At 46.6% G+C, this 12,716-nt stretch overlaps 1 protein-coding gene across 2 annotated transcripts in view; it reads right to left on the reverse strand.

The window, feature by feature from the left end:
• LOC139251202 (diacylglycerol kinase theta) overlaps positions 1–12,716 on the reverse strand; it is a 143,203-nt gene that overhangs the window by 88,251 nt on the left and 42,236 nt on the right. For both annotated transcript variants that reach the window (XM_070873175.1, XM_070873176.1), the window contains exon 3: positions 3,407–3,509. In XM_070873175.1, coding sequence (XP_070729276.1) covers positions 3,407–3,509 — 103 coding nt within the window. The remainder of the gene's footprint in view (positions 1–3,406; positions 3,510–12,716) is intronic.

A 12,716-nucleotide genomic window follows, 5' to 3' on the forward strand; every position in this document is an offset into this window, starting at 1 on the left:
TGCTTCGGGCCCCTCCCACACAGTTTTGGGTGCCTGGAGCTACTGCACATGCGTGCCCACTGTAGCGCGCATGTGCAGAGGTCCCGGCACTGTTTTCAGCGCAGGGACCTGGCTCCGCCCCCCACTGCTCCTGCTGCGCTGCGCCGAGGGCCAGAGGACCTGCAGGGAGCTGGAGAATCCGGAGGTTTTTTTTAGGCGCACTTTGTGGCGCGAAAAACGGGCGACCAGGTCGGGACTGCGCCGTTCTAGGCGCGGCTCGAAACTTGGGCCCACTGTGAGGATAACGGCATCACTATATAAATACCAAAGGCTCGCTGCCAGACCCAATGGAAGTCTTTCAACCTTCGTCTCACCCGAATGCTTATCTCCAGCAAGGACAACGACATTATTTCAAAGGAAGTCTCTCAATTTTCCTGCTGACCCCAGTGCTAAAGGGAAGTGTAGTCAGGAACGGTGAAAGTACAAATCATTAAAATGTCATGAACGGGTACGGAAAATAATTAAAAAGGCTAATGGGATGCTGGCCTTTATATCTGGAGGACTGGAATACAAGGGGGTAGAAGTTATGCTGCAGCTGTACAAAGCCCTGGTTAGCCCACACCTGGAGCACTGTGAGCAGTTCTGGGCCCACACCTGGAGCACTGTGAGCAGTTCTGGGCCCACACCTGGAGCACTGTGAGCAGTTCTGGGCCCACACCTGGAGTACTGTGAGCAGTTCTGGGCCCATACCTTGAGCACTAAGAGCAGTTCTGGGCCCACACCTGGAGCACTGTGAGCAGTTCTGGGCCCATACCTTGAGCACTGAGAGCAGTTCTGGGTCCCACACCTGGAGCACTGTGAGCAGTTCTGGCCCCACACCTAGAGCACTGTGAGCAGTTCTGGGCCCACACCTTAGGGAGGATATATTGGCCTTGGAGGGAGTGCAGCGTGAGTTTACCAGATACCCGCACTCCAAGGGTTAAATTACGAGGGGAGATTACACAAACTAGGGTTGTATTCCCTGGAATTTAGAAGGTTAAGGGGTTATCCGATCAAAGTTTTCAGGCTATTGAGGGGAACAGTTAGGGTAGATAGAGAGAAACTATTTTGGCTGGTTGGGGAGTCCAGGACCAGGGGCACAGTCTAAAAATTAGAGCCAGCCCTTTTTCAGGAGTGAAATTAGGAAACACTTCTACACACAGAGTGTGGGAGAAGTTTGGAACTCTCTTCCACAAACAGCAATTGTTCATTTTACATCTGAGATTAATGGATTTTCATCTCAGTGTCTTACACCAATTTCCAATTAGATTCAGTATAAACCTCCCATCAAACACTCGCAGGCATGTACAGGGGGTTGGATACAGAGTAAAGTTCCCTCGACACTGTCTCATCAAACACTCCCAGGGCAGGTACAGAGGGTTAGATACAGAGTAAAGTTCCCTCGACACTGTCTCATCAAACACTCCCAGGGCAGGTACAGCACGGGGTTAAATACAGAGTAAAGCGCTCTCTACACTGTCCCATCAAACACTCCCAGGGCAGGTACAGGGGGTTAGATACAGAGTAAAGCTCCCTCTACACTGTCCCATCAAACACTCCCAGGGCAGGTACAGCACGGGGTTAGATACAGAGTAAAGCTCCCTCTACATTGTTCCCATCAAACACTCCCAGGGCAGGTACAGCACGGGGTTAGATACAGAGTAAAGCTCCCTCTACACTGTCTCATCAAACACTCCCAGGGCAGGTACAGCACGGGGTTAGATACAGAGTAAAGCTCCCCCTACACTGTCCCATCAAACACTCCCAGGGCAGGTACAGCACGGGGTTAGATACAGAGTAAAGCTCCCTCTACATTGTTCCCATCAAACACTCCCAGGGCAGGTACAGGGGGTTAGATACAGAGTAAAGCTCTATAGAGACAAAGATAGAGAGAGAGAGAGAGAGCGAGAGAGAGAGAGGGAGAGGGAGACAGAGAGAGGGAGCCAGAGAGAGTGGGACAGGGAGGACAGAGAGAAATGGAAAAATGTGAGGCTATTCACTTTGGTAGGAAGAATAGAAAAACAGAATATTTTTTAAATGGTAAGAAACTATTAAATGTTGGTTTGAGAGAGATTTAGAGGCCCTCGTACAGGAAACAGAAAGCTAGTATGCAGATACAGCAAGCAGTTAGGAAGGCAAATGGCATGTTGGCCTTTATTGCAAAGAGGTTGGATACAAGAGTAAGGAAATTTTACTCCAATTGTATAGGGCTTTGGTGAGACCACACGTGGAGTACTGTGCCCAGTATTGAATTCTTTATCTGAGAAAGGACATACTTGCCTTAGAGGCGGTGCAATGAAGGTTCAATAGATTGATTCCTAGAATGAGAGGGCTGTCCTATGAGGAGAGACTGAGTAGATTGGGTCTACTCACTGGAGTTTAGCAGAATGAGAGATGATCTCATTAAAACATACAACATTCTGAGAGGACTTGACAGGGTAGATGCTGAGAGGTTGTTTCCCTTGGCTGGGGAGTCTAGAACCAGGGGTCACAGTCTCAGGATAAGGGGTCGGCCATTTAGGACTGAGATGAGGAGGAATTTCTTCACTCAGAGGGTGGTGAATCTTTGGAATTCTCTGCCCCAGAGGGCTGTGGCGGCTCAGTCTTTGAGTATATTCAAGGCTGAGATCGATAGATTTTTGGACTCTCAGGGAATCGAAGGATTTGGGGATAGTGCAGGAAAGTGGTTGAGGTCGAAGATCAGCCATGATCTTACTGAATGGCAGAGCAGGCTCGAGAGGATACATTGCACATCCATCAAATTCACGCACTACTATTCCTGGATATTTTATTCCAGCTGAGTACTCTTCATTCTGAGTTATTGGATGCATGTTAACCCCAAAAACGGGCAGGTTGGGGTCGGGGCAGAGGTTGAAATGTCAAATATCTCAAATCCTCTCACTTCCGGTTTTAATGGAGGGGCAACAGGGGAGGGCAGCTAACCTACTCCATGGAGGCAGGTTGGCAATTTAAATATTTTAATGAGGCTGGCAATATCTGATTTAACCTGCTTTGCAAGTTTAACATTAGCCGGACGGGATTCCCAGGGAGAAAGTAAGTGCTTTTCCAGCACTGTTTGTGGGCCAGGAGGAGCAGGAGTGCTTCCCCCCAGCCCCCCAAGCACTTTCCCATTGAAAGACCCCCAGGGCCAGGGGCCGGAACCCTCCTCCCCTCCACAGTCCAGGATTGGGTCTCCCTCCTTGCTCCCAGTCGCAGGAGAAGGCTTCCTTCACAGTGCTCCCTGCCCAACTGGAACCAAGCCTATCAATAAGGCTGACTTCCGGGCGGGGAACCTGTCACGGAGAAAAGATGCACACTGTGGAGTTAAAACTAACCCCCACCCCACCCCACCCCGCCCCTGTCAATATCGAGGCCATTATCTCTGTACCTTCGCATCGTATTGCAGGGCTCTCCTCCAACTGTCTTCTACATACAGCGCAAAATTTCTTTTTGTATAGTGCAGGAACTCCAAGACAGTGTGCCACAGGAACCTAGAACAATGAGAAGATCAATCAATCCCCACGTTAGAACTAAATATACACTCATCCTCCCTCAATGACACACAACACGGAAGCACCTAAATTAATGCGCCTTGCCAATAAAATCCAGCACCGCCAGCAACAGTGAATGAGAATTCTGGGTCAGGCAGCATGTCGATGAGGCTGCTGGTGGACAGGTGTTAACACACGGGTTAGTGCCCATAGATCACTCACTGTCCATTTCCAATCTCTGCTGGGGGTCATCAGAAAATGCAATGACTGGGGCCAAAGTACTTGCCTATAGATGGTAGCCAAAGAAAATAAGTTGCAGTGGATTCCAGCCAGGAGATTGCATTCATTCCCATCAAAACAGGATTAGTATTTCAAAAGGCAGAGTATAAAAGGACACGAGAGAGGAGCAGGGAGTTGGAAACAGAGCAGCCAGCTCCAGTTGGAGAACTATCACCAGCAGAGATATGATGGGCTGAATGGTCTCTGCTGTAATGTCTGTGACTCTATAATAGAAAGTACCATTAGCAGAAAGCAGGGAGTTGGCCATCCGCCATCCTTGTCAAGGAATGATGCACAAAGGAGAACAAAGCTCCTAACATTGAGAAATAGTCTAGATACAAGCAACCTGAGGTGGCGCTGACTGGCAGGAAGTGCTTTCGGTCTGAGCTACACATGCCAAGCATGCCCTGCTGCAATCTCCACTTTGATTTCGCAAGGCACAGCCACTTCATTCATTGTGGTTCAAGATGTGGCTTGCAAGACATGATGACATCATCCATCATCCACTTTGTCTGATTTTGCACGATGTTTAATTTAATAGGAACATTTTTGAAATAAAACTCAACACATTACAGAATACATCATTTTATTCAGTGATGCTTTACTTGTACAGAGAAAATAACTAACCAGTGTCAGATTCTGCTGTTACTTCCATGTGCAGCTGTATGTGAGAAATGATTGCGGTTACATCCAAACTGGAACTGCTCCCACTCAAAACAAGATCAGAATGAACGTGGAGAAGATGTAAAGAGACCAGCTGCTCCTTCCCTATAGTCTGACAAGTCAGAGGAGATCATTTGGCCTGCACGCTTTTGCTGCCCCGAATGCTTGGTCCCACCCCCCTGCTCTTTCCTCTATCCTTTTCATTATTTATTTTCCAAAAATGTATTCAATTCTCTGTAAACAGCGATTATGGATTCTGCGCCCAGCCTGGTTACTGTTGCAGTGTTCCATGTCCAAACACCCTCTGCATTAAAAAGATTCTCCCAACCATTCTCTTCAGTCTCTTGTTGATGACACTAAGCTGGGTGGCAGTGTGAGCTGTGAGGAGGATGCTAAGAGGCTGCAGGGTGACTTGGACAGTTTAGGTGAGTGGGCAAATGTATGGCAGATGCAGTATAATGTGGATAAATATGAGGTTATCCACTTTGGGGCAAAAACACGAAGGCAGAATATTATCTGAATGGCGGCAGATTAGGAAAATGGGAGGTGCAACGAGGCCTGGGTGTCATGGTTCATCAGTCATTGAAAGTTGGCATGCAGGTACAGTAGGCGGTGAAGAAGGCAAATGGTGCGTTGGCCTTCACAGCGAGAGGATTTGAGTAAAGGGGCAGGGAGGTCTTACTGCAGTTGTACAGGGCCTTGGTGAGACCTCACCTGGAATATTGTGTTTAGTTTTGGTCTCCTAATCTGAGGAGGGACGTTCTTGCTATTGAGGGAGTGCAGCGAAGGTTCATCAGACTGATTCCAGGGATGGCTGGACTGACATATAAGGAGAGACTAGATCAACTGGGTCTTTATATACTGGAGTTTAGAAGGATGAGAGGGGATCTCATAGAATCATATAAGATTCTGATGGGACTGGACAGGTTAGATGCAGAAAGAATGTTCCCGATGTTGGGGAAGTCCAGAACCAGGGGACACAGTCTTAGGATAAGGGGCAGGCCATTTAGGACTGAGATGAGGAGAAACTTCTTCACTCAGAGAGTTGTTAACCTGTGGAATTCCCTGCCGCAGAGAGTTGTTGATGCCAGTTCATTGGGTATATTCAAGAGGGAGTTTGCTATGGCCCTTACGGCTAAAGGGATTAAGGGGTATGGAGAGAAAGCAGGAAAGGGGTACTGAGGGAATGATCAGCCATGATCTTATTGAATGGTGGTGCAGGCTCAAAGGGCCTAATGGCCTACTCCTGCACCTATTTTCTATGTTCTGAGTCAGTCGAGGAGGCGGGAGCTCGGAGCAGCGCGAGTCCGGGGTCGGCGAGAGGCCTGTAAAGGCCAGCGGGAGTCGAGCAGTTCGAGCAGTCAGTCGAGGAGGCGGGAGCTCCGAGCAGCGCGAGTCCGGGGTCGGCGAGAGGCGTGCCGGTGCAGCTACAGGGAGAAGGCAAAGAAAGAAACAAAGGTGACGTCACAGCCTAGGGGGTAAGTGATTGGCTGGTGATTGGTGAGTAGTTTTTCTTTTTCTTCTTATATTAATCAGTAACTTTTAACATTGTTGTTGCCAATTTAAGTGTATCTAAGGGTTAAGTCATGGCAGGAGAGCTCGGTCGGGTGTTATGCTCCTCCTGTACCATGTGGGAACTCAGGGACACTTCCGGTGTCCCTGACGACTACGTGTGCAGGAAGTGTATCCACCTCCAGCTCCTGACGGTCCGCGTTATGGAATTGGAGCTGAGGGTGGATTCGCTCTGGAGCATCCACGATGCTGAGAATGACGTGAGTATCACGTGTAGTGAGTTGGTCTTACCGCAGGGAAAGGGTCCACAGCCAGGTAGGGAATGGAAGACCAACAGGAAGAGTAGTGCAAGGAAGGTAGTGCAGGGGTCCCCTGCGGTCATCCCCCTGCAAAACAGATACACTGTTTTGAGTACTGTTGAGGGGGATGACTCATCAGGGGAGGGCAGCAGCAGCCAAGTTCATGGCACCGTGGCTGGCTCTGCTGCACAGGAGGGCAAGAAAAAGAGTGGGACAGCAATAGTGATAGGGGATTCAATGGTGAGGGGAATAGATAGGCGTTTCTGCGGCCGTGACCGAGACTCCAGGATGGTATGTTGCCTCCCTGGTGCAAGGGTCAAGGATGTCTCAGAGCGGGTGCAGGACATTCTGAAATGGGAGGGAGAACAGCCAGTTGTCGTGGTGCACATTGGTACCAACGACATAGGTAAAAAAAGGGATGAGGTCCTACGAAACGAATTTAAGGAGCTAGGAGCTAAATTAAAAAGTAGGACCTCAAAAGTAGTAATCTCGGGATTGCTACTAGTGCCACGTGATAGTCAGAGTAGGAATCGCAGGATAGCGCAGATGAATACGTGGCTTGAGCAGTGGTGCAGCAGGGAGGGATTCAAATTCCTGGGGCATTGGGACCGGTTCTGGAGGAGGTGGGACCAGTACAAACCGGACGGTCTGCACCTGGGCAGGATCGGAACCAATGTCCTCGGGGGAATGTTTGCTAGTGCTGTTGGGGAGGATTTAAACTAATATGGCAGGGGGATGGGAACCAATGCAGGGAGACAGAGGGAAACAAAAAGGAGGCAAAAGCAAAAGACAGAAAGGAGATGAGGAAAAGTGGAGGGCGGAGAAACCCAAGGCAAAGAACAAAAAGGGCCACTGTACAGCAAAATTCTAAAAGGACAAAGGGTGTTAAAAAAACAAGCCTGAAGGCTTTGTGTCTTAATGCAAGGAGTATCCGCAATAAGGTGGATGAATTAATTGTGCAAATAGATGTTAATAAATATGATGTGATTGGGATTACGGAGACGTGGCTCCAGGATGATCAGGGCTGGGAACTCAACATTCAGGGGTATTCAACATTCAGGAAGGATAGAATAAAAGGAAAAGGAGGTGGGGTAGCATTGTTGGTTAAAGAGGAGATTAATGCAATAGTTAGGAAAGACATTAGCTTGGATGATGTGGAATATATATGGGTAGAGCTGCAGAACACCAAAGGGCAAAAAACGTTAGTAGGAGTTGTGTACAGACCTCCAAACAGTAATAGGGATGTTGGGGAGGGCATCAAACAGGAAATTAGGGGTGCATGCAATAAAGGTGTAGCAGTTATAATGGGTGACTTTAATATGCACATAGATTGGGCTAGCCAAACTGGAAGCAATACGGTGGAGGAGGATTTCCTGGAGTGCATAAGGGATGGTTTTCTAGACCAATATGTTGAGGAACCAACTAGGGGGGAGGCCATCTTAGACTGGGTGTTGTGTAATGAGAGAGGATTAATTAGCAATCTCATTGTGCGAGGCCCCTTGGGGAAGAGTGACCATAATATGGTGGAATTCTGCATTAGGATGGAGAATGAAACAGTAAATTCGGAGACCATGGTCCAGAACTTAAAGAAGGGTAACTTTGAAGGTATGAGGCGTGAATTGGCTAGGATAGATTGGCGAATGATACTTAGGGGGTTGACTGTGGATGGGCAATGGCAGACATTTAGAGACCGCATGGATGAATTACAACAATTGTACATTCCTGTCTGGCGTAAAAATAAAAAAGGGAAGGTGGCTCAACCGTGGCTATCTAGGGAAATCAGGGATAGTATTAAAGCCAAGGAAGTGGCATACAAATTGGCCAGAAATAGCAGCGAACCTGGGGACTGGGAGAAATTTAGAACTCAGCAGAGGAGGACAAAGGGTTTGATTAGGGCAGGGAAAATGGAGTACGAGAAGAAGCTTGCAGGGAACATTAAGGTGGATTGCAAAAGTTTCTATAGGTATGTAAAGAGAAAAAGGTTAGTAAAGACAAACGTAGGTCCTCTGCAGTCAGAATCAGGGGAAGTCATAACGGGGAACAAAGAAATGGCAGACCAATTGAACAAGTACTTTGGTTCGGTATTCACTAAGGAGGATACAAACAACCTTCTGGATATAAAAGGGGTCAGAGGGTCTAGTAAGGAGGGGGAACTGAGGGAAATCTTTATTAGTCGGGAAATTGTGTTGGGGAAATTGATGGGATTGAAGGCCGATAAATCCCCAGGGCCTGATGGACTGCATCCCAGAGTACTTAAGGAGGTGGCCTTGGAAATAGCGGATGCATTGACAGTCATTTTCCAACATTCCATTGACTCTGGATCAGTTCCTATGGAGTGGAGGGTAGCCAATGTAACCCCACTTTTTAAAAAAAGGAGGGAGAGAGAAAACAGGGAATTATAGACCGGTCAGCCTGACCCCAGTAGTGGGTAAAATGATGGAATCAATTATTAAGGATGTCATAACAGTGCATCTGGAAAATGGTGACATGATAGGTCCAAGTCAGCATGGATTTGTGAAAGGGAAATCATGCTTGACAAATCTTCTGGAATTTTTTGAGGATGTTTCCAGTAAAGTGGACAAAGGAGAACCAGTTGATGTGGTATATTTGGACTTTCAGAAGGCTTTCGACAAGGTCCCACACAAGAGATTAATGTGCAAAGTTAAAGCACATGGGATTGGGGGTAGTGTGCTGACGTGGATTGAGAACTGGTTGTCAGACAGGAAGCAAAGAGTAGGAGTAAACGGGTACTTTTCAGAATGGCAGGCAGTGACTAGTGGGGTGCCGCAAGGCTCTGTGCTGGGGCCCCAGCTGTTTACATTGTACATTAATGATTTAGACGAGGGGATTAAATGCAGTATCTCCAAATTTGCGGATGACACTAAGTTGGGTGGCAGTGTGAGCTGCGAGGAGGATGCTATTAGGCTGCAGAGTGACTTGGATAGGTTAGGTGAGTGGGCAAATGCATGGCAGATGAAGTATAATGTGGATAAATGTGAGGTTATCCACTTTGGTGGTAAAAACAGAGAGACAGACTATTATCTGAATGGTGACAGATTAGGAAAAGGGAAGGTGCAACGAGACCTGGGTGTCATGGTACATCAGTCATTGAAGGTTAGCATGCAGGTACAGCAGGCGGTTAAGAAAGCAAATGGCATGTTGGCCTTCATAGCGAGGGGATTTGAATACAGGGGCAGGGAGGTGTTGCTACAGTTGTACAGGGCCTTGGTGAGGCCACACCTGGAGTATTGTGTACAGTTTTGGTCTCCTAACTTGAGGAAGGACATTCTTGCTATTGAGGGAGTGCAGCGAAGGTTCACCAGACTGATTCCCGGGATGGCGGGACTGACCTATCAAGAAAGACTGGATCAACTGGGCTTGTATTCACTGGAGTTCAGAAGAATGAGAGGGGACCTCATAGAAACGTTTAAAATTCTGACGGGTTTAGACAGGTTAGATGCAGGAAGAATGTTCCCAATGTTGGGGAAGTCCAGAACCAGGGGTCACAGTCTGAGGATAAGGGGTAAGCCATTTAGGACCGAGATGAGGAGAAACTTCTTCACCCAGAGAGTGGTGAACCTGTGGAATTCTCTACCACAGAAAGTAGTTGAGGCCAATTCACTAAATATATTCAAAAGGGAGTTAGATGAAGTCCTTACTACTCGGGGGATCAAGGGTTATGGCGAGAAAGCAGGAAGGGGGTACTGAAGTTTCATGTTCAGCCATGAACTCATTGAATGGCGGTGCAGGCTAGAAGGGCTGAATGGCCTGCTCCTGCACCTATTTTCTATGTTTCTATGTTTCTATGGAGGAGGTTGCAGAGGTAGTGTGGGGTTCAGTGCACCTTGCAGACTGATGCAGACTAGTCATGTTTTAAATCTAATTCATTTCATGGTGAGAAACCGATGTTTAAAAATTGCTTCCTTATTAGAACAGACTTTTTGTACTCTACTTCTTGAGCCGAGGTCGATGTGATGAGGTGCACAAAGCAGTGACAAGACCAGCTCTCCCAGCTCCACCATCTGATGAACAAAGTCCATCTTAGTCACGGGACACCCACACACAGCTTCAGTTGGAACAATCGGAATAGGAATGCTCTCAATATTTATATAGGTTTACTGACAGAACCCCACAAGTTAGTAAGTGATATATACTCTAATCTAGTTGGATCTTCTCACTATCAGTAGAGTTTGATATTAAGTGCATATCATAGAAAGAGGCCTTTCAGCCATCGTGCCTATATACTACCAAGGAACATAGGAACGTACAGGAACAGAACAAACATTTCGGTTGATCTGGACAGTTCCAGAGTTCACTATCTACATCCTCAATTGGTTTTCTCACCAAATCCCAGCTGCATTTCCTCTTAAAGTTGCTGATGCTATCAGCCTGATTGAAATGTTCTGTCCAGGGAGTCAAACAATTACCAGTGTGTGAAGTTGTGATTTCTGATCTGTGCATTCACCTAACTCTCTGAGGCTGAGCACCTCGACCTCATCGCCGAGAGCATGCAGAATCAAGCGCAGGCAGCGGAAGGAGCGTGCGGCAAACCAGTCCCACACACCCTTTCCCTCAACCACTGTCTGTCCACCTTTGACAGAGACTGTAATTCCCGTATTGGACTGTTCAGTCACCTGAGAACTCACTTTTAGAGTGGAAGCAAGTCTTCCTCAATTCCGAGGGCCTGCCTATGATGATGATTGATTGACTGAGGTTTTATCCCATTGTTTTCATTCTGGGGAGCACACATGGGAACTGCAGGACCTGAACGGGATTTCCACCATCACAATGCAGGCTAAACGTAACATTACTGTAACATTGAAAGGTACAAGCCTCAGTTCCCAGCCATTAGTAGAAGCAGATTTTAAACAATCTCAGATTTTCTGATGACACTTACGGAGATTTGAAGAGGCTAACTGGTGAGGTGTACATGGACAGTAGAAATTTAGATTACACATTAACAGAAAGACAAATCTCTCGTCATTTGGAAAGCATCAGGAAGATGCACAGATTATAGTCAGAGGATGCCCAGTCGAACAAATGGATTAGTTTGTATATCTCGGTGGGTGAGTGCCAGGCAACTGAAGTGTGGAGGAGATATCAAAAGGTGGATTGGATTTGGCTCTGCTGCCCTTCGATGATTAAGCAGGATTTAGATAGCGAAAGGTATTTTGGTAAAAACGAAGCGATGGATATCCCCATCTTATTACACGGATCAGAGTGCTGAAACATGAGAAAAGATAAGCAAAAGATACTAACAGCAGAGTTGAGTTGGTTGAGAGAAGTATCTAGGATTCAGAGAAACACCATTTATACAGAAAGACAACTGGGATGGTGCAGTGACTTGTCAAGAATGGAAACAGCTAGATTTTCTTTTTTGGCATTCACTGTAAAACGCACACACCAAAACAAATAGTCAATAAAGTTACAGAGCTGATTACCAATTACATGCAGAGATTTATTCATATCATTGCTATTTATTTAGCGATCTGTGTACATTGCAGAGGTTAAAGAAAATATTATTCATTTGTGGTTCACAAACCAATCAACAAGCCAAGTGCTCCCCCACACCCCACTGCCTGAATTCACAGTGCCACAGGGAATGTGCGAGTTAAGAATAAAGGTTGTTTGTCTTAAAACCTGATGCACCGGAAAAGGTACAGTGTTTTGAGAACCTGTTTTGAGATAGCTATAAATTATAATTTCTGTTTTAAATGTTATAAATCTACCTTTGACTGGCGAAATATAGTTTGTTGTGATTGTGAAATGGGTTGCACTTGTTCTCAAAATGTATGTCAAAAGAAATACTTGCATTTATATAGCGCCTTTCACAACCTCAGGACGTCACAAAACGCTTTACAGCCAATGAATTATTTTTGAAGTGTAGTCGCTGTTGTAATGTAGGAAACACGACGGCCAAGTTGCGCACAGCAAGCTCCCACAAACAGCAATGTGATAAATAACCAGATCAAGGTGTTTTTCAGCGTGTTGGCCAGGACACTGGGGAAAACTCCACTGTTCTGCTTCGAATAGTGCCGTGGGATCTTGTATGTCCCTCAGTACTGCAGCTTGCCCTCTCTTTGGAGGTACGGAAAATTGTTTTGTTAAGTTTTCTTGCTTTGCTACAGTACACAGTGACCAAGTCCGAGAGGTATTATCCCATGCTGACAACATGCAATAAAGGAGGGGGGGTGGTGGGGGAATAGCAACAACATTCTTTTATTTATTTATTAATTAAATGTTTAAGATCATTCTGACTAAAAAGTCTGCATATTATTTGTGTAGAATAACAGAGGTTAATTCTGTGACCCCCTCACTCCCTGTCAGGAGTTGGAAATCGTAAATACAGCCCAGCACTGAAGTGCGGATCCTTCACTGAGTGCAGTTCCCCACTCGCAGTGTGGAATTAGTGCAATAGTGTAAGAGCGGCCTACAATACACACGTATCAGCCAG

This window comes from Pristiophorus japonicus, chromosome 2 (assembly GCF_044704955.1).
Source record: "Pristiophorus japonicus isolate sPriJap1 chromosome 2, sPriJap1.hap1, whole genome shotgun sequence".
NCBI classification, from domain to species: domain Eukaryota; kingdom Metazoa; phylum Chordata; class Chondrichthyes; family Pristiophoridae; genus Pristiophorus; species Pristiophorus japonicus.